The following is a 22,500-nucleotide window of genomic DNA, read 5'->3' on the forward strand; positions in this document are numbered from 1 at the left end:
TGGAGAGAGAGGGATGGGGAGGGAAAAGGGGACCACCTTCCGAGAGGTGGGAAATGGGAGCTGGATAAGTACTGTTGGTATCAAGTGTTGCCCCTACATTGACGAAGGTCAGATATGTGGGGTTACCCCCACATATGGTATTTGCCGGTCTTTGCTGGCAGTATCTGCCGGAACAGATACTCCACTTTGAAGTATTTATTTGCTCTCCCACTGAGCAAATTAGGCAAAAGGCCGATTTTTTAAGTGAGGAGTGAAGGGCAAATGGGGACCAGCTCCCCAGGGAGTAGGGAGCTGGATAGTGACAATTTGTATGAAGGGTTGCCCCTACATTGACCAAGGTCTTATATGTGGGATTGATCACACATACAGTGTAAAGAAGTAGTATCATTAAACAAATAACATTATTATAGAATCAATTGAATAATATATATTACGAGGAATAATTTTCCCGGTAGACTAATTCGCAAAAAAAAAAGTAAAAAATAATGATAATGTTATTCATCAAATACCGCCTGTGATTGTTTACAACATCACGTCAGCTGATATTTGGGCTTGACGACCTTAATAGTCTTTCTTCTCTTATAGATAAAAAAAAAGAAGAATTTTTACAGGAAAATATTTTACGTTACACTGGCCAAGTTTACACAAGTGTAAAAATTCTTTTTTATGTATAAGAGAAGACTATTTTAAAGATCGGATTTTTTCAATTTCCGATACTTACCGGATGAATTTTTTTACAAAAAATATCTAAGAACACTGCCAGACATATAAATTACCTTTGTGTGAAATTTGCAAAAGATAGACTCAGCCATTTCGGAACCTTTGAGGAAGGAACTCACACACACACACACACACACACACACACAAAGTGACTTTTATTTAAAACAAAACACATGAATTTTACTTAGCATTGCTAAAAGATTTAACAAAGAAGTATTCATTTTTTTTCTTTAAACCAGTTATTCAGAAATATGTACTACAAGACCATTAAAAACGGGTAAAAGTTATAGCCTGTTGACTTAGAATGAGTGCTTTATGCCAACCTTCTAGAGTAAAGGTGATATTGTGGTGATTAATACCTATTAATCCTTATCTGGATCGAACGAATATTATAATACTTAGTTTACTGCACCTTATCATAACAAAAGTACATACAAACATTAAGCCAGATCAGTCTTGTACTTTCTGAGAAAAATTTGGACAGACAGACTAAGAGAAATATAATATAGATGATATTAACAACATGACTTACGATGAAAATAAAATTAGAAAAATATGGTATATATATATATATATATATATATATATATATATATATATATATATACTTAATTTACTCACATAAAATTAATATACGAAGGTATAGATTTATGCGTAAACTTTAAGTATTTACTTATTTATTCAAAAGTGCTCAATACGTAGGTAGAGCTAGTTAGTAATTTATAAAATATATATGGCGATTAAGCTACACTGAATATTCGGCGTTTCATCCACTCTAGGACTCCTCCTGAAGAGTCCTAGAGTGGATGAAACGCCGTCCTAGAGTGGATGAAACGCCGAATATTCAGTGTAGCTTAATCGCCATATATATTTTATAAATTACTATATATACATATATATATATAAAATAAAATATAAAATGCTTCCCTGATCTTTCTTATTATGTCTCTGCAGTCGTGTGAAAAGCATATCTTATTTTTCTTTTATTAATATTATTGGAATTTTTCCCTTTTCTTTTCTTTGTACATTATTTTGTCTGAATTATTCCATGGATTTCAGCCTTTTGGATTATTTTGGACCATCTTCCAATTACGTGATTTCCTTGGATTTTACTTGTGCAAATGGAAACTCAATTAACTTTCTTGGAGTTATATTTTTGGATTTTACCGTCATTGGATTATTTACCTTTCACCAGGCTATCCATTCACGTGTAATCACCTTTTTCTTCACCATATTCCCTTTGATTCACTTTCTGTTATCAAGTAAGATCTTTGACTTACTTGTAGTTTCATCAAATACATTTGCATGCAAACTCCGATCCCGCATTTTGCTAATTCCTACCCTCTGATGAGAAGGAAAGTATTTCTTCGAAACTCCACGGATTAAGGACTATCCACTTATCAAGTGTTTCCTTTTCAGATTAAATATGTTTTTAACTCTTTTTTAAGTGTTTTTTAACATGTTTTATTAACTTTTTGTTCTTTATATATATATATATATATATATATATATATATATATATATATATATATATATATATATATATATTACTCACGTTCACCTCTAAGAAGGTATATTGCCACTTGGACATAAGGAACTAATATTTAGGACCATGCCTAGGAAAAATTAAGATATTGGTTTACGTTAAATCTAATTTCTGCATGATCAGTACAGTCAGAGAAACAGGTAGCAGGAAGGGAATTCCAAAGTCTAGCTGTTCGAGGGAAGAAACTATTAGAGTAACCTCAATGGTCAAGGGGTGAGATTTTGTTGCTTAGCAGGTTTGTCGGGGATTTGTACGTCAAGGGGGGCACAAGTGCAACGACTTCATCAGAGAACATTCCATTAAAATATTTGTAAAACAGGCACAGAGATGCAACCTTACGATGATGGGACAGGGGTTGTAGCTTAGTTGACAAAGTGGCACTTATTAGATTGAAAACATTTTCTTTCTTGTACATAATTATGTGATTTATTACAAAGAGTAAAACAAAGGTAGAACATTGAGAAACGTTGTACTATTAAGTTTCAATGACATGTGTTAATGAAATGTTTTAAATTGTCTCTTCATGTAATGGTCTCGATGCTTCATCAGAAAAACAGAATCTGAGGTGTGTCAGCTTTTTAAGACTGTCCAGACCACGATAAGATATTCTTCATTGATCTTCGGTAAGGGGCGTCGATACTTCGTCTTCGTATCGATGGAGGTCTGGGCATGAATACAGGACTGTCATTCGACATCATGGTCTTGATGGAGGAGTAATTTCCACTTTTCATGATTGCTAAAGCCTCGGTGGAAGTGAGGAACCAACGTAACTGTTTTTTGTCATCGGGAATCAAATCGTCAACATCGTCATTTATTTGATCTGCGGAAAACTAAAAAAAAAAAAAAAAAAAAAGAAAACAAGTTACTGTGTAAGTATATTTTATTAGGTTGAGAAGAAAGTTCAGGTTAGGGTTAGTGCGGAATTTTTAATTTTAATTTCAGATGATGTATTTTCAAATAAACTTTTGTAATAATACTATTACTTTATATCATTTTAAAGAGCGTTTTTAACTCTATCTGATCGTTTAAATTACAATCGTTTTAAAACAAGCATGTCTTCATTTTAGAACGTTAAATACAAGATGGGAAAAAAAAACAAATTCGCACAATTTTCTTATTTCAATTAAAGCTAGGCCGGAAAGCTGCTGAAACAGTTCGAGATATCAATGAAGTGTTTAGCCCAGGAATCACTACTGAACGCACAGCATAATGATGGTTTAAGAAATTTCGTGGCGGCGACCGGAGTCTTGAAGATGATGAGCGTAGTAGTCGGCCATCGATTGTTAATAAAGATCAATTAAGAGCTTTATTCGAAGCCAATCTACGCACAACTGTTCGAGAACTTGCTCCTGAATTAGACGTAACGTATACGACGATTTCCAACCACTGTAGATAAATTGGAAAGACAAAAATGCCTCACGAACTGAACAACAGCCAAATGAAAACCGTTATCAAGTGTCATCTTTCCTTCTTCTATGCAACAAGAACAACCCATTTCTCGACCGGGTTGTGACTTGTGATGAAAAGTGGGTTCTTTACGCCAATTTTAATGAGTAAGTAAAATGATTAATCGTCTACTCTAATTCTATTTTTTTTTTGTGAGAAAAAGGAGGCAATCATTAGCTATTAAAAGTTGTTTCTTTAGCATTGTCTCTAATTACATAAATTTCAATAATTTATTAAAGAAAATCTACTAATTTTCCATTATTAATCGATATTAGATTGCATTTAGTATTATCATTATTATTACTAACATTAATACGAACTAATAGCGATTAAAAGAAAATTATTATACCATTAATAATAATTTTATATTATTTATTATCATTTTTTTATTATTAATTAAATTTATTTATTTCATATATTTCTCTATATCATTATCTAATATATCTAATATATTGAAACATATGTATGTTTATTGTCCATATTTTAAACATTCAAATACACATTATTATTATTATTATTATTATTATTATTATTATTATTATTATTATTATTATTCCATAGTACTCTAAACCTTTGGATGTTTTTAGTTTACTTTTTTTTCTTGAACATCAGGTCAATTCCTTTGACTTTAGACATTCAAGGTGTATTAACATTATCGCCGTTCCTAACAGGCAAGCCTTATGCAAAATTAGAAAAGAAATTGTATTGTCAATCTGATTAAGCCATTTATGGTGGCTTTTTGTTATGCTCCTAAGCGTTTCAATTACAATAGGAATCACCTTGATTTTCTTACAGTTTGAGGTGTTGCCATTGTATTATTATTGTTTCATAGCAATCTCAACTTTCTAATGTTTTTATTTATTTTATTTTTTTCAGCTTTGGTTTAGATATTCAAGTTATACCTTAACACTTTTGCTGTTCTCTCATACAGTTCAAGGTGTTGATATAATATTATTATTATTATTATTTTTATTATTATTATTATTATTATTATTATTATTATTATTATTATTATTATTGTTATTATTGTTTCATAAAACTCTTAACTTTCTGATGTTTTATTTATTTATTTTTTTTTTTTTTTAAATATTTTATTTTTCATTTTATTCTTCTTTTTTTTTTTTTAGACATTTAAGCTATCCCTTGACACTTTCGCTGTTCCCAACAGGCAAGCCTTTTGTAAAATTGTAAAAGAAATTGTCTTGTCAATCTGATTAAGCTATTTATGGTGGCGTTTCGTTATGGTCCCAAGCGCTCCAATCACAATGAGAATCACCTTGAATTCTTCCCATTTCAGATCTTGGTATTTATTTATTTTTCTTGTTCTTTCTCTCGAACTCTGGTATCGAAAGGGCAGACGACGTCAATGATTGAGCAAGTTCTCTTGTTTTTATTTAGTAAAATTATGTCAGGTCTGAAGTGTTCAAAGACCTTCAGTTTGTATGCGCATATCCCAAAGAAGTTTGACAAGGTTATTATTATTATTATTATTATTATTATTATTATTATTATTATTATTATCATTATATAGGTCTGTTTAAAGACATAAATATCCATCAAAATGTGCGATTACAAAAAGGAGGATAAGAAAATGACAAATTACATAGAACAAGAAATAATGGAAACTTCATACGTTTTTACTTGGAGCGATGAAACTTTTTTAAGAATAACCTTTATTAAACAGCGTCAAATGAGATATACACAAACTGAGAAGTTATAGTTAGACGAAAACCAAAAGTGCGGTGAATAAAGCAAGATTCTTCCATAAAAAAATCGAATCCTGTTGGTTATTTGTATCGTAAAAAATGTAAACAAACTGAGTAATTTAATTTAAAATAATGTCATTTTTTCCACATTGTGGAGAAGGTTTGAACCATACATAAATATCTAAGATTTTAATTTAAAACAAAAGTGCTTATAGTTTGTTTGTTTTTTTTATTTGTTCTTTTTTTCTTTTTACAAGAGAGCCATCACTTATCAACACCCAAAGGCTACTCGAGGATAAGAGTTTAATGAGTGTATGATAGTCACTGAGACAACAGTGTAGTAATCGTTAGTGCAGGAAATTGGATAAAAATTAGCTATTTAAGGGATCACCTCAACAAGAATTTGTTTACATTGGACTTGAAGGCGACCATGTTGTAGTTAACTGGAAAGCAGGCTAGCAGAATAGAGTTCTACAGGCGATAAGATTTGTTCATGGAATTAGCATTTAGATTTAGGCCCAGATGGAGAGTGGGGAAATTGTTGATAATGGCTTTAGATAGACGAGTGCTTCTTGTGAATGTTTGATAGGAGGGACCAAAGATTGAAGTTCAGACGAGCACCTGCCGTAAAAATAACAATACACCAGTGTAAGGCTCGTAGCGTCTCTTCTGTGGCAAATAGCTTACAGGGAAAAGAAAGGAGAATCACCTACTACATTATAAGACCAGCTTTGGACTGTCAAAGCATGATAAGGTGTTACGAGTTCCTCCCCAGATGGGGCAATAGTATTTTATTTCAGGACGTATTTGGCTTTTATGCAGGTAGAGGATTTCGTCAGGAGTGAGATACCTTCTGGGGCGGTAAAATGATCCAATCATTATTCTAGCGACCTTGGCAACTGATTTGATGTAAATTTTCCATTTCAGGTCAGGAGTGAAGGTTTGTCAAAGCAGAAGGCGTCTTGATATGAGAGGCATTTATATCAATTGGGGCTAAGTGAGATTGGAGCATTTATAGTGAAAACATAGAAGCTTAAAATTAACCAGCCACTTTTTCCCCATTGCATCACATGCTCAAGGTTGGAGGAGAGAGATTTAGAGAGATCTTGGTCATTGTTGGCCTTTGAAATGTTGCCATAGATGGTAGTGTTGTCTGCATATATGCCAACGAATGAACTTTGTATGTTGTTTGGAAGATTATTGATGAAGATAAGGAACAGAGATGGGCCTAGGATCGACCCTTGAGGCACACCAGCATTGATACTTTGGGTTTTTAACTTCTGTCCATCGATAACTACTTGTATAAACCTATCAGAAAGAATGTTTTTATGATTAAGAAAACATTTCCAGATATTCCATAGCTGGAAATCTTGTGAAGTAAACCTTTATGCCAAATCCTATCAAATTCCTTTAATATTTCAAGAGCTATTGCTCTAGAGAGGGAACCCCTGTCAATAGATTCACTGATCCTATGTGATATTACAGTCAGTACATCAGCTGTAGATCTTACAGGACGGAAACCATATTGCTTGTCACTGAATTAGTTGTTTTTGTTAAGGACAATTTCTCTATTTAACACGAATTCAAGCAACTTACTCATCACACACAGAAGACTAATTGGTCTGTACTGAGATGCAGAAGATTGATCAGTATTTTTAAATATTGGGCAAACTAAAGAGGTTTTCCAATGTGTTGGGAAGCATATCTCCTTCATGCATCGATTGAACAGCTTTGCAAGAATGAGTGCTTGCTCCAGTTGCAGCTTCTTGACTACTATGACTAAAATATTGTCAGGACGAGTTGCTTTGCTGGCATCAAGGTTCTTGATGAGCGTGGCAACATCATAAACAGATATGTGGATGTTGCTCAAATTACTTACAGACATGTGAGGAAATTCGGGAGGTAGGTAGGCCTGATCGCATAGAGTTGAGTTTGATGCAAAGTTCTTGGCAAACTGTTTAGCTTTGTCAGATGCTGTCGAAATCACCTCAGACCTATTGATGATGATTTGGACAGAGAATGCGCATCTGTTCAAGACCTTGTTTTTTATTCACTAAAACTTATGAGATTCAAGCCATTGTTCTTGCATTTTGGATTTAATGGACTGAACATATGACTCTCGTGTTTTTTATAATCGTTTTGTAGTGATTGCTGGCAATCTTAAAAGCGATTTTAGCTTCAAAACATCTATTACAGTTAAAACAATTAAAGCAATGGTCTTTATGATTAATGCCGGCAGCACATTCATGGATGTACCAAGGCTAGTTGTTCGGTTTCTGTTGGAATTTCTTGGAGGCTATGATGACCATTAACCAATCATCGAGTGTTAGGATAGTTATGATATGAAATCTTCCCAGTCCGCCATCATACACTATACAATGAAGAGGGATATTTGGGGTTTTATTATACTTTCTTTTTGAGACAACCGAGTGATCAGAAGATCTTAGCGGAGACAGAACTGAGGATGAGCACCGTTTAATATATGTCATTAGAAAAATATCAAGAAGATTTGCAAATTGTCTGTCAGCATCGGATACCTGAATGGATTCGTTAACAATCTGTGTTAGGTCATAAGCAAGGGATAAATCATAATAAAACTTTTATTCGTCATTGGTTTTGTTTGAGTGGACAAGCCATTAAACATTGTGGCCATTGAAATTGTCACAGACGTGAATGTTGGCTGAAGGATGAGCAGACAGGATATGATCAATTTGTTTAGTGATAGTCAGAGATTGCAATGCTATCATTGTGAGGACGGTAGAGGCCAAATACAAATGCTGTGCTATAAATGCTACTGTAAAGCACATGTAAGGATGATTGGGGTCTTCTTTGGAAATGACCTTGCCAGAGAGGAAGGTATTCCTAATGTAGGTACATATTTCATGTCCATGTTTCTTGTAACTAGAAGGTTGGAACGTAGCCCCTGATATAAGAAAAGGAAACATTGTAGTAGGGGTCTATGTTAGAAGATGAGAGTCTTGGTTGTTTCTTGGTTTGTTTGATGGAATTTTTCATGGGAAAAGGTCAGCAGAGTTGTTTAGAATAGAGTGAAAAGGAGAGAAAGAAAACAGGAATGAAAGAATAAGTGAAGAAGGCAGACTTTTGAAGGCTATTAAAAAGCAAAAGCCGTAGAAGTTTCCACTGATATGGTATTGAGACGCCCCACTATTATGAATTAACACGTTTGTTAAAAGATAAGTTAAAATTTGAAGAAGAAGAAGAAGAAGAAGAAAAAGAAGAAGAAGAAGAAGAAGAAGAAGAAGAAGAAGAAGAAGAAACACCATTTACCTCGAGATTATTTTCCACGGCAATAATCACTTCGTGAGCATCGTCCATTATATCCTGACGAGAAAGAGAAAAAAAATGGTAAAGAAATTCAATTTAGTCTTTAGCACAAAAAATCTCTGCTTTCAAAAATTTAACAATCAAACTTTCATTGTTTACATGAAAAAAAAATGCATTTTGATGTGGACATTTGTTATTTTGACTATCAGTGATTTTTATAAAACTTCAAACACTTAAAGTCTGCATTCACAGCCATTTTTGTTTTGTATTTTTTGCATTATTTCAGACTATTGTTCTCATCTTGAATTTGACGAGAACATAGTTGAAATAATACAAATTATAAATCATCATCTTGAAATTTAGAAACATTTTTTCGTTATGCTCAAAACAGAAGAGACTTACAAAAGTGTTTTTTCTAGATGTGAACAAATTCTCTCCAACCTCTTCTACGCTTACGACATCGCTCTTATTAATGAATGCACGCATAAATTTCAAGTTTTTGTTAATGTATTAGCAAGGAATGCAAAGGAGATAAGATTAGAAATAAACTTAGAGAAAACAGAATGTATGTCTACAGTTAAATCACAGTTTAACCTAAACATGACTATTCACAGTAAATCGATCAAACAGGTCACCCAATTCATATATTTAAGGCATAAACTGACTTTCTCCAGTGATCACGAGATGACATTGAAACACAGAATCTGGCTGGATTGAGCAGCTTTCCAAAAACACAGCATCATTCTAAAATCAAAATGGATGCCAATAACTGTTAAAGTAAAAGTTAATTTATGTCCTCCCACTAGTTTTATATGGCCTTGATTGTATCACATGGACTAAGCAACTAGCCAATCGCATTAAGGTGTTTCAAAATCACGTAATGCGTTTAATTACATGACATTGCCTGATCGAAAGAAACAAAATATCCACCCTCTGTCAAACTACTTCCCTACCCTCTCTATTTGATAAAATCAAAAGTAAAACCCTTAAACTTTTTGACCATGAAGATGCGACTCATGATGATTTCGTTTCGTTGCTTTTAAATCACAATTCACATTTTATAGAAATTCCCCGAGTCAATGCATGAAGCCACTTGATGTAAGAAGCTAAAAAAATACTTCAAGGTTAAAAATAACCGGCAATAAGTGACAGATAGATAGATTCCAACCTCAAAACTTGCAATTTTTCAGAAACAAGGATCATGGAATATGAGGACTAAAGGAGAAAATAAGGGAAGTAAGAGTTACAAGGCTACTGAAAGTACACCCAATGTCCATTTTCTGTTCCTCAAAATTTTCTTTCATAAATAAATTGAACGAGATTGAGAGCATTGCCAAGGCTGCTGCAAGGAAGGTTGGCTCCCTCTACCGTGCTAGAAAACTACTTACGCCTGCCAGTATCCTATACCTCTATAAGGCAACCATTCGCCCATGTATGGAGTACTGTTGTCACATCTGGGCTGGTGCATCTGCTGCTTGTCTCTCGCTCCTGGACAGGGTTCAAAAAAGAGTCGCCAACCTGATAGGTCCTGAACTGTCATCTAGGCTTCAACCTCTGTCCCATCGACGAGATGTTGCATCCCTCTGCCTGTTCTACAAATACTTTAATGGTGAATGCTCTGACGAACTGCAAACACTTGTACCTCCCCGACGTAACTACCCCCGACAAACCCGACAAGCTACTAAGTCTCATCCCTTTACAGTAGAGATCCCTAGGTGCAAGAAGGCGTTTTACTCCAATAGTTTCTTCCCCAGAACTGCGGGTCTTTGGAACTCCCTTCCGGGATTCTGCTTTCCCAACTGCAATGATATGCAGAAGTTCAAGTGTAATGTTAACAAACATCTTTCTACTCTTCTCCCTTCATAATGACCCCGCTAATAAATTCCCTAATAGTATCCCCCTGCTTCAAAGTGGCACTGTGCCTTGTTTGGGGTGAAAATTGAATAAAAAAAAAAAAAAAAAAATTAATTTCTTATTTGTTAAAATTTAAATCCTCGATTTTCTCGTCTTCAATCACTTTGTGTTTTGAAAAAAAGGGTGATGAAAAATCTATACGAGAAGGCTTTTGCTCTAACTTCAATGAGACTGTTGAAGATAAATTTCATAACGTTTCAGTCGATGTAACTTTCGAACTTTTTCAGGTGTATCTTGTCGAACTCGGGAATTTGGATAGAATTTTGAATAGAACCCTTTATTTATTTCACAAGGGTAACATGCTCTCGTTCTATTATCCATAACTGGATAGAAATCCGAAGTAACTCGCAAGTGTAGTTTTTGGTCACCCACACTGAAGATTGAACCTTAAAATTTCAGGCGAATGTCACTTTTACAACTGAATTTTTCCATTGCGCCAGGGATCCTGGCATATACTTCTAGTACAAATTTTAGAAGCCTTAAACCTATTTTATTTCTAGATGTAAATATTTCTATTTATTACAAGTAGTTTCAAGAATCCAAGTAATACTCCTCGAAGGGTTTTGAAGAGAAACCTTCATAATTAAATATATTCATAATTAAATATATTCTGAAACTAAATTAACCAAAATACTTAGATAAGTATATTTTATTTGGATTATTCGGATTACTGTTCTCATCTTGAATGTTATTTTCACAACGTTTCAGCTGATGTAACCTCCAACTTTCTTCAGTTGTATATTTTTGTCAAAATCTGAAATCTGCATAGTTTTGAGCGATACTCTTTATTTAATCCACAGGCCTAGCATGATCCCTTTCTATCGGCCGTGACCATGTAGAAGTCTTTAGTAATTTGCAATTAAATTCTTTGTATCGCCCACACTGAGAATTGAACATCAACCTCCAGAGGAGTGTTGTTTAGTATGGGCGTTTCAAAGAATACAGTTGAAAATTACTTAGGACTTCTACTCGGTCATGACTGACGAGAGCATGTGCCCCCATGGATTAAATAAAAGGTCCCATTCGAAATTCCATGCAGATTCCAGAGTTCAACAAGATACACCTGAAGAAGGTTGGAGGTTACATCGACTGAAACATTGTGAGAATAACACTGAAGATAAGAACTGTAGTCTGAATAATACAAATAATATAAATTATCCATCCTCATCTCAAAAATTCAGAAATATAAGCGTGTTTCAAATTTGCGGGAGTTGGTCTGTGGTGGGGGTCTATGTTCATGCCAGACGTCGATAGAATGGAAATATTTTTAATTACAGCAACAATGTACAACAAATGATGGATACAACCATGGAATTTCCACAGATTCCGTTTATCTATACTAATAAAATACACGTGTGTGTGTTTCTCGTGTTAATATAACTTTGATGCTTACACGTTGAATTACTATTTTGTATTTATTATTAACCAATATAACGTAAAAAAAAAAATGAACCAACAAATAAACAAAACGAAATGAATTTTGTTTATATTTCAAATTTCTGGAATAAAAATGTCCGCCATTTTGAAAAAATGTTTATTCAAACTGACCTGCAGGTCACAATCTGTCTCCAATGATGCTGGACATGGGTTTGTGTTGAAGTACTCGCCACCTTCATAGACAATGTCCACAAGGCTGAAGAAAGACTGACCGTAATGCTCGTAGAAGTTCCGATGAATCCATGCACCCGTGTGAGCATCACATATATACTGAAATAAAAAAAAGGAAATAACTGGGATCATTTGGTTTACAAGTTAAAAGCTACATTTTTGCAGAGGGCTGTTTGGGCCATATAACTACGGGTTTGAAAAAAATGTTAATAAGTAAAAAATAAAGTTACAAACTATTTTATCTTTACTTATATATAAAAGACATTAAAGAAGGAACAATCTGATTTTGACTAAAGTTAACATCCTTATACAGCCTAACATTTGAGAAATTTATCACCACCCAAGCAGAAGGGCACAGCATATACAATCAAACGTAGATTTTTATAAGACAGGGGCACATTCGAAATGAATGTTTCTCTTTAAAACACAATTAAACCATAATACTTGATTTATGCATTTTAAACTAATTAAAACCATTAAATAATTTTATAAAATAAACAATAGGTTCTCTACAGTGCACTGTAGACTACAATGTGTTGTTGTCTAAGTCACTCTGGGGAGACATGTGAAGCTTCTTCCCAGTGCACTAAGGTGGGTCCTCAACTAGAGCAGGCAATCAACCGACCTTATTGAATGATGGGCGATTTCACCGATTTTGATGACACTAAAAGTATTGGAAGTGTTGAACATTTGTTAATCCTCATTCAATCCCGGGCAATGTCAGATCTCCCTGACAGTAATATATATATATATATATATATATATATATAATTATTTAATATAATAACTATTAAATACCTGCAGACACTAGTGTTTCATCCTTTCAGGAATCATCAGTGCAGGGTGTCACGATTAACACCAGTCGATAGATCCAAACACGGCAACAGAAGCCATGTCTGGCTTCATTAGCAAGGACCCAATCCATTCAGCTACCGTTAAATATTACTGTTGAAATTTAAACATTTATTCTTTTAAATGTGTTAACGTCTGTAAAAGTAATCTAATCATTATATGATATATATATATATATTTATATATATATATATATATATATCATATAATGATTAGATTACTATATATATATATATATATGTGTGTGTATATATTTCTGTAGAAATATATTTTTTTTATTATATATCAATCCTTATATAAAAGCTCAATGTAATTACAGAGCAATATAGAGAATAAATGACAAAACAAGTATGTCTTCTTTTTAGAACGTTGAATACAAGATGGAAAAAAAACAAATTCGCACAATTTTCTTATTTCAATTCAAGCTAGGCTGGAAAGCTGCTGAAACAGTTCGAGATATCAATGAAGTGTTTAGCCCAGGAATCACTACTGAACGCACAGCACAATGGTGGTTTAAGAAATTTCGTGGCGGCGACCAGAGTCTTGAAGATGATGAGCGTAGTAGTCGGCCATCGATTGTTGATAAAGATCAATTAAGAGCTTTATTCGAAGCCAATCTACGCACAACTGTTCGAGAACTTATTATTCATTCTATATACCCTCACAAGCATATTTGATACTACGGATATCGGCCTATATAGAGATGATGGACTAGCTATAATAAAAGACTCAAACAAAGTCAAGGGAGATAACTTTAAGAAAATCATACACAAAGAAATGAAAAAATTAGGCCTAAAAGCAGACGTATCAGCTAACATAAAAATAACAAACTTCCTGGACGTCACGTTAAATTTAGATAAAAACACATATGAACCCTACTTAAAAGATAGCGCTACTCTAATATACGTAAACCCTAAGTCCAACCACCCACCATCAATTATAAAACAGATTACTAACTCGATCGTAAGTAGACTCAGCAATAACTAAAGCAATGAAAATGCATTTAGCAGGTCAACCAATATTTATGAAACAGCCCTAAAAAATAGTGGATACAAAAATATCCATATCAAATATAAGCAACAAAACACCAATAACTATAATAAAATTAAAAATAGAAGAACAAGAACTATAATTTGGTATACCGCCCCATACAGTCAAATGTTAAAAACAAAACTTGGCAAGAAATTTCTAGATCTAATTGAAAAACACTTTCCTGCAACCAACCCCTTACACAAAATGTTCAATAAAAATACCTTAAAGTTATCCTACAGCTGCTGCGAAAATTTAGAGATGATAATTAATGCACATAATAACAAAATATTGAATAAAAACAATGTAAACAGCAAAATAAACAATAAAAAAAGTAGACACCATGACAAAAATTAAACTAATACTAGCAGAAATAATAATAATAATAATAATAATAATAATAATAATAATAATAATAATAATAATAAACCAACCCCGGACAACAACAACCATACTAGAAATAAAAATAAAAATACTAATAACAAACAAGATAAATGCAACTGTAGACACCGCACACTTTGCCCACTTCAAAATAAATGTCTAACCAAAAGCAAAGTTTACTAGGCCACAATATTTGTGAAAGAAACCCCGAATAACAAGAAATATTATGTAGGTATGACTTCCTTAGATTTCAAAACTCGGTACTATGACCACAAAAGAACATTCAACAATAAAAAACACTTTATGAAAACAACGCTAGCAAATAAATACTGGGAACTCAAAGAAAGTGGACATTCGCCGGTAGTCGAATGGAAAAATAATAAGACAAGCTACCACATGTAGATTATGCCTTCATGAAAAATTTGCTATCCTGTACTTTAAAGAACCCCAACATCTGTAGAAGAAAAATAGTGAACAACTGTATTCACAGGATAAAATTTACGCTAGGATAGAGATACAAAATAATTTTAAAACTAACAAAAACAATAGAAAATAAATAAATAAATAAATTAAATAAACATGAATATACATAAACTATCATACATATATATATATATATATATATATATATATGTACATATATATAAACTAACATAAAAATCTCAACCTAGATTTAAAACAGGTCAAGAAACTAGATATCCAGGCTAAATAGAGCACACACAAAGGAACAGGTCAACCAGAGGTCAAATAGGCCTTTGTTTGGTAAGTGCATGTTCATTGGCTGATAGGAAGGGCGTGGTGGATACTAGAAAGCTGATTGGCTAACTAAAATCTCAATAGAAGGTGCTTATATAAAAACGACAGACGACCACAAAATTCGCACATAAGCCTGAAGAGTCCTATAGTGGATGAAACGCGGAATATTCATTGTAGCTTAATCGCCATATATATTTTATAACTTACTAACTAGCTCTATTGAGCACTTTTGAAGTAAATACCTAAAGTTTACGCATAAATTTATACTTTCGTATATTAATTTTATGTAAGTAAATGAAGTAGTTTATATATATATATATATATATATATATATATATATATATATATATATATATATATATAAGGACTATCCACTTATTTAGTGTTTCCTTTTCAAATTAAATATGTTTTAACTCTTTTTCAAAGTGTTTTTTAACATGTTTTATTAACTACTGGCTCTTATATATAATTTGTGATTCAATGAATTTTTAAAAATTTATGACATGAAATATTTGAGTTTCATATCAAAGATTTTTAGTATTCTATGTAAGGCAAAGAATATATTAGAAATATTGTAACTACCAGCTTATTGTTGGATAATTTTCTCCTGAAGTATATATATATATATATATATGGTGGATTCTCTCATCGAAGACACTGAATGAGAGTTTAGCAAATAATTGCAACAATTCCTGTGAGATTGCATTTGTACCTTCAATCCAGCAGGTGTCTTGCACATTTTCTTGCTGATGTTACACTTGCGTGTATTTGTTGGTTCAAAATGTCATCTCAAAGGAACATCAAATCCGGCTTTGTTTCGTGCTTTGAACCCATAGCGACACACACAATCATTCTTTGGTGGATCATTGTTTGGTGAATTTTGCTGATGCTTTGCTTTAAAATTTGCACCAAGAATGTCGTTATGACGATGGCGGTTGCTTTCAACGTCTCTAACCTTCAGAAAAAAAACATTTTCCTCCAATTTCTGTGATCCCCTGAAGCACTCTCCCAGGAGCTCAGAGCAATACCACAACGCTTACGATTCTCTTTTAGCTTGTCCTTGTTATGAAAAAGAGGACGCCCTATTGGACTATGAATGTGGATGAGCCAAATAATTTCAACAATTCCTAGGGTTTGTGGCATCGCATGTGTGCTTTCAATACAACAGGTGTTTTGTAGATGGTACACTTGCATATATTTGTTGGTTCAAAATGTTTCAAGTGAACAGCTAGCCCAGCTTTGCTTCATGTTTGAATCCACAGTGACTCACACAATCAGTGTTTGGTAGATCACTGTTTGATGAATTTAGCTGATGCTTTACTTTAAAATTTGCACCAAGAGTGTTCTTATGACGATGGCGGTCGCTTTCAACCTCTCTAACCTTCAGAAAAAAAACATTTTCCTCCATTTGCTGCAATTCCCTACTGAACTCTCCTAAGAGCTCAGAGCAATGTCACGATGCTTCTTTTAGCTTGTCCTTGTAATGAAGAAAACTGACTCATTGAGCTCTGGTTAGATTTTTTGAATCAGTAAGTTTATCCTTTGTTGATTATTTCTCACTTTTTATTGTTGTTTAGTAAGAATAACAACACTGTTAGATCACCATGTATACTATAAAAATGTATTAATCTTCGATTAAGTAGACAAGTGCAATTTTTACATTTTATAAAAACACTTTCATGTAGTGTTTGATTGATAGTTCTGCAGTATCATATTTCATATGTAACAACTGAGTATTTTGGAGTGGTTCATGCAAATATGATCCATTACATACAAAAACGACTGTGAGAGCGAGAGAATGAGTCAGATTACTTCATAAAATATAAAACTTTTGGAAAACGTACGAATGGAAGTAATTTCCATGCATGAGTTGCCACAAAATCAACGGCATCAAGGATGTAATCAATTGTTTTGTCATCGTAAAAATATGGAAGGTTCAAACGGGTGAAACCAGGTCTGCAAATAAACAGAAAACCAATATAAATGTTAAGTGATATTACAAAATATGTGACCCGTTGGGTCATACATTGAACTTAGATGGTTAGATAGTTTAAATCAGAAAATCATCCCCATGGTTCGTCGCTAGCATTAACGGAATTACCCTGGTCGTTTTTTCAGTGGTGATGTGATGGTCAAGGTTTTCATCTCGCTGTCAATGCCCTCTTTTTTCTCAACAAATATTTTTATGGGCAGTATTTATTTCTTTTACTCACATTCATCCCTAACAATATATAATGTCACTTGGAGTAAGGGGTTACTATTTGGGATCATACCTAAGAAAGATTAACAAGATGTTACATTTAAACTTTTGGATATTAGTAGAGTCAGGGAAGCAGGTAGCAAGAAGTTAATTCCAAAGTCTAGCTGTTCGAGGGAAGAAATTATTAAAGTAGAAAGCTTTTTGGTATTTAGGGACCTCAACAGTGAAGGGGTGTGATTTTGTTGCTAAGCGAGTTTGTCGGGGATATGTATGTCTAAGAGGCACAATTTAAAAGAAAACATCAACGAATTCAATTGGGCTTGAAACATCTCTTTGAAGTTTTATTTAATTATAAAAGCATGTGTGTATGCATCTCAAACAACCTCACACTCACACCAATTTTTTATGAGGAAAGAAGCAGCTATCGAAAAGCCAATATTTTCTCTAGTGGTTTAAATGAAATTAATATATTGTAGCCCTACACTAGTGGGTAGGGATTATAACAACTAGTATGAATTTTGAGACTGTTCACGGCATCAAAACGCTTGTGTTTATAGTCGGTTCTCTCTGTAACGATTTATCTGTTTATCTCTGTCACGTATATATAATAAGTTTGTTGCACTTCTACAAAAATGCGTGCTGCTAATAAATATGTACCTGGCTTGTTCCAGTCGTTTTAACAATCAAATACGGAGACGGTTTCATAACAAAACAGTATTTATTTAATTATAATTTGCCTGTCAGTGGTCGTTGGACGTGTCGAGCAAGGGTGATGAAAGGTGGAGGTTGGGGTTAAGGAACTAACGATGTAAAAATCGTGCGCCTCTCTCCATCTCTCAGTCTTTTTTGTTCGTCGGACTTCTTGCTTTTATTGACAAATTCTTTCTTTGTTCTATAAGAGGTCAATATGTGCGTATCAAATCCGACCTGAATTTTCTTTGTTCTCTGCTAACCTGGAATTTATGTGTGTGCACGATCTTTGAATTCCTTTATCAAACATCGTTAAATGCATATCAGGACAATCTGGCGACGAAAGGAGATGGATCCAGTGAACCTAATGAGTATTGCGATAGGGGTTCAGAGGTAGACAAAACACACGGGAAGCAGGTGCCAAATTGTGATGGAAATTGTGTCATGTGTTTGATTCAGATTTTCGAAGCGATAAGATGTTCCTGCACAATAAATGGATTTAAGTAAATCTTTTCAAGACTGTGAATTTTTAAAACCAATTTTTAATTAAGTAAAAAATTAAGTAAGAAGAAATTAATTTTAGCTTATATTTTATAAGGAAGAAATTTTCGGTCTCTCCCTTTTGTGAATCTCTCTCCTCAATAAAACCTTAAACTGCCAACATAAGAAGAGTAGAAAGTAAATCGTGGGTTTAATTTTGGCAACTGTGTAACTCTCGCCTCTCTTATTTTGTCTTTTAGTTCTTATATTCCATGAGCGCTGTTTCCAACAAAAGGGGAAGAATTGCTGGTCTTGAGGTTGGAATCTATCCATCTGACACTTATCGTCTGTTAGTTTTTAATCTTGAAGTATTTTTTCGCTCTTTATATCAAATTGCTTCATACTTTATCTGGAGCGATTTCCATACAAAAAACGTTTCCTTGTGTCTCTATACACACATTTTATTCATTTTGAGTTAAAAAAAAAAAAAAAAAGATCAAACACCAATGGACAATTCAATGATACAGATCAACGGCCACACAGGAGGAAGCAACGATGTAAAGAATGAAAACTAGACCGTACACATGTATTAAAGATTTTTATTTGATTGAGTTGTTCTTGGTCGCTAACCGATGATAATCCATACGCCTGGTGAGTACATGTTTGTGTGAAAAGACCAAGTGATTCCTTTGTTTAAAGTTTGTTCGTTTTAAATGATTGGATATGAAAATGTTACAGAAAGAGACTAGATTCTCTTTACAAATTTGACATATCCATTTACCTACTTCCTTCAGCTATAAATATTAGCTTATAGAGCAGAATCATACATTGTTGAGATTTAAATGAAAGTTTATCATAGTTATACCCGTTTTCACATCGTCCACAAAAAGTACATTTCAAAAAGTCAATTTATATAAGCAATCATTAAAATACATATAGAAAAGAAATGCACTGAGAACAGGCCTTCGGGGCACTTTATTGTGTGCATTCGTCTTAGAAACGCAACCACATCTGGTCTACTTCACAAGATCGCCAGCTATGGAATAGCTGGAAATGTCCTCTCAGTTATTGAATCCTTTATCTCTGATAGACTTATAAGAGTAGTCGTTGATGGGCAGAAATCAGAAACTCATAGTATTAATATTAACGCTGATATCCCTCACAGTTCCATCCTGGTCCCAACTCTCTTCCTGATCTTCATCAATCATCTCCCAAATCACATTCTAATACCAATCGTAAATATTTATGGAGACAATACAACAAGTTTATGGCAACACTTCAAAGGTCAGCAATGACCAAGATCTTTCTGATTCTTTCTATTCTGATCTTAAGAACATGGTACAATGGGGGGAAAAAGGTGATTGATTAATTTTAATACATTAAAAACAAAGCTTCTCTCCTTTCATCATAATCGCTCTGACCCCCGTCTGGCCTCAATTGAAATAAATGGTTCTCGTCTTGCAGAAGCTCCATGTCTTGACAAGCTTCTGGGACTGATCTTCATTCCTGATCTGAAATGGAACACATACATCAAATCTGTTGCCAAGATTGCTGGAAAAATGGTTGGATCACTCTACCGCTTCAGTAGGTATCTCACTGCTGATGCAGTCTTCTATCTGTAAAAGAGCTAGCTATGCCCTAAAATGGAGTACTGTTGTCACATCTGGGCAAAAGCTTCTCGGCATGCCCTATCCAGACTTGATAGAGTTTAAAACCGGCTTCGAAACCTAGTCAGCAATGCCCTTTTCTCTTCCCTACAACCTTTTTCCACAAAAGAGACATTGCGAGCTTGTCTCTGTTCTATCGTTATTTTCATGGCAATCTATGGTTCCCCTTGCCAAACTTTCACAAAAAAACACTTGACTAGCTGCACCCACTATAAACCATTTCCCCCACTCTCTATCTGTGCCTAAATATAAACGCATAGTCCATGAACAAAGATTCTTTCCAAGAATTGCCTACCTGTGAAACAGTTCTGTTGTCTTACTACCTAGTTAAATACAACATGATAATCTTCAAATCCAATGTAAACAAGTTCTCGTTTAGCAGTCCCCATAAATAATCAAATTCCACACAATTTACACCATTAACAATTATTAAACTGTCATCTTACATTCGTTAACCTTTATCTTTGAGTGGCCTTCGGGCCTTGGTAAGTGGTAATTCACAAGTAAAAAAAATAACATTCACTTGGATACGAAAAGTAAATTAGTGAAGCAATGACTATGATATGACGTCACAACCAGAATAAATATTCTTGTTGGTATTTCTGCATTTACCGACCCACAGTTTCCACAAAGTTTCTCGGGAGTGTTTGGCCACTTCCGGTCATTCCCATCAGCCGTCGATTACGAAACGTTAAACTGCATAAAAAAAAAATGTCCCAAAGTACAAAAAAAATTGGCCCAAGATACAAAAAAAATGTGTCCTAAAATATAAAAAAAAAGAATCGTCTCAACATATAAAAAAATAAAATGTGTCCCAAAATACAAAAGAAATTGTCTCAACATAAAAAAATTGTCACAAAATACAAAAATATATATACAAAAATTAAAAATTTGTCCCAAAATACAAAAGAATTGTCCCAAGATACAAGAAATGTATCCTAAAATATAAAAAAAATAAAATGTGTCCCAAAATATTTAAAAAAAAAATATCTCAACATAAAAAATTGTCCCAAAATACCAAAAAAATCGTCTCAATATACAAAGAAAATAATTGTCCCAAAATACAAAAAAAAAAAAAATTTGTCTCAACATACAAAAAAAATTGTCCCAAAATAAAAAAGATTTTGTCTCAACATACAAAAAATTAAAAATTGTCCCAAAATACAAAAACAATCTTGTCTCAACAAACAAAAAAAAGTAACTTTGCCCCGAAATACAACACAACATACATACAAAAAAAATAAATTTGTCCCAAAATTATGCCCCTCCCTACATCCCATGTGGAAACATATTTCGAAATATATATATATATATATATATATATATATATATATATATATATATTATATCTTATTATAGCGTTTCAAAATCTGTTGCTTACCTCATTACTTCCAAAGTATTTTCAATACATTTTTCGCACCCTTTGCCGCTGAAACAACAGACAAGTATTTTCATTGATTATCAGAAATATGAGAACCATGGTTGCCACAACAGGGAAAAGTTTTCAAAACTATGGGTATATACTCCTTTTATATATATATATATATATATATATATATATATATATATATATATATATATATATATATATGTGTTATATATATATTATATATATTATGTATACATATAATATAAATATATATTATATATATATATTATATATATATATATTATATATATGTGTTATATATATATTATATATATTATGTATATATATAATATAAATATATATTATATATATATATATATATAAAATAAAATAAAAAATGATTGCATCCATAAAAATGTTATATATTCATGCATAATTACGGAGCTCCCACGCAATCCTCCCATAACAGACACTAATATTTCGTCTTCAAGTTATCCTTCTTCCCATCCTCCATCTGATATAGTTACTAATCCAATATACCACTCGAGCAGCCCCTCCATCTACAATCATACAACTAGCAATAATAATAATAATAATAATAATAATAATAATATTGCTCATAACAGCCATCCTAATACTAACAACACTCATTATTCCCTCCAAAACAGTCATCGTACGATCATTGTCCCACCCTTTGTTGAACACAATGAACAAAATTACAACTATTTAACTAATACAAATCAGCAAATTAATATTAATATCAGCCCTCGAGCTTTTAATAAAGTACATACATATATCGCCGCTACTTCAATATTAATTAAGAAAAGAATATCAAACCACATTTCTTCTTT

At 33.1% G+C, this 22,500-nt stretch overlaps 2 protein-coding genes across 3 annotated transcripts in view; both read right to left on the reverse strand.

Annotated features, from left to right (window-relative positions):
• Nucleotides 1-22,500, reverse strand: part of LOC145252376 (uncharacterized) — a 453,386-nt gene that overhangs the window by 10,968 nt on the left and 419,918 nt on the right. The gene's annotated exons all lie outside the window — the stretch shown is intronic.
• LOC145252425 (putative cysteine desulfurase) overlaps nt 2,665-22,500 on the reverse strand; it is a 135,471-nt gene continuing 115,635 nt past the window's right edge. For both annotated transcript variants that reach the window (XM_080111819.1, XM_080111818.1), the window contains exons 16-20: nt 21,662-21,709; nt 17,088-17,199; nt 12,166-12,324; nt 8,707-8,760; nt 2,665-3,096 (exon numbers count right to left, since the gene is read on the reverse strand). In XM_080111819.1, the coding sequence (XP_079967945.1) occupies nt 2,845-3,096; nt 8,707-8,760; nt 12,166-12,324; nt 17,088-17,199; nt 21,662-21,709 (625 nt within the window). In that variant the 3' untranslated portion in view covers nt 2,665-2,844. The remainder of the gene's footprint in view (nt 3,097-8,706; nt 8,761-12,165; nt 12,325-17,087; nt 17,200-21,661; nt 21,710-22,500) is intronic.

This window comes from Euprymna scolopes, chromosome 29 (assembly GCF_053919585.1).
Source record: "Euprymna scolopes isolate OS-2025 chromosome 29, ASM5391958v1, whole genome shotgun sequence".
Classification (NCBI taxonomy): Eukaryota; Metazoa; Mollusca; class Cephalopoda; order Sepiida; family Sepiolidae; genus Euprymna; species Euprymna scolopes.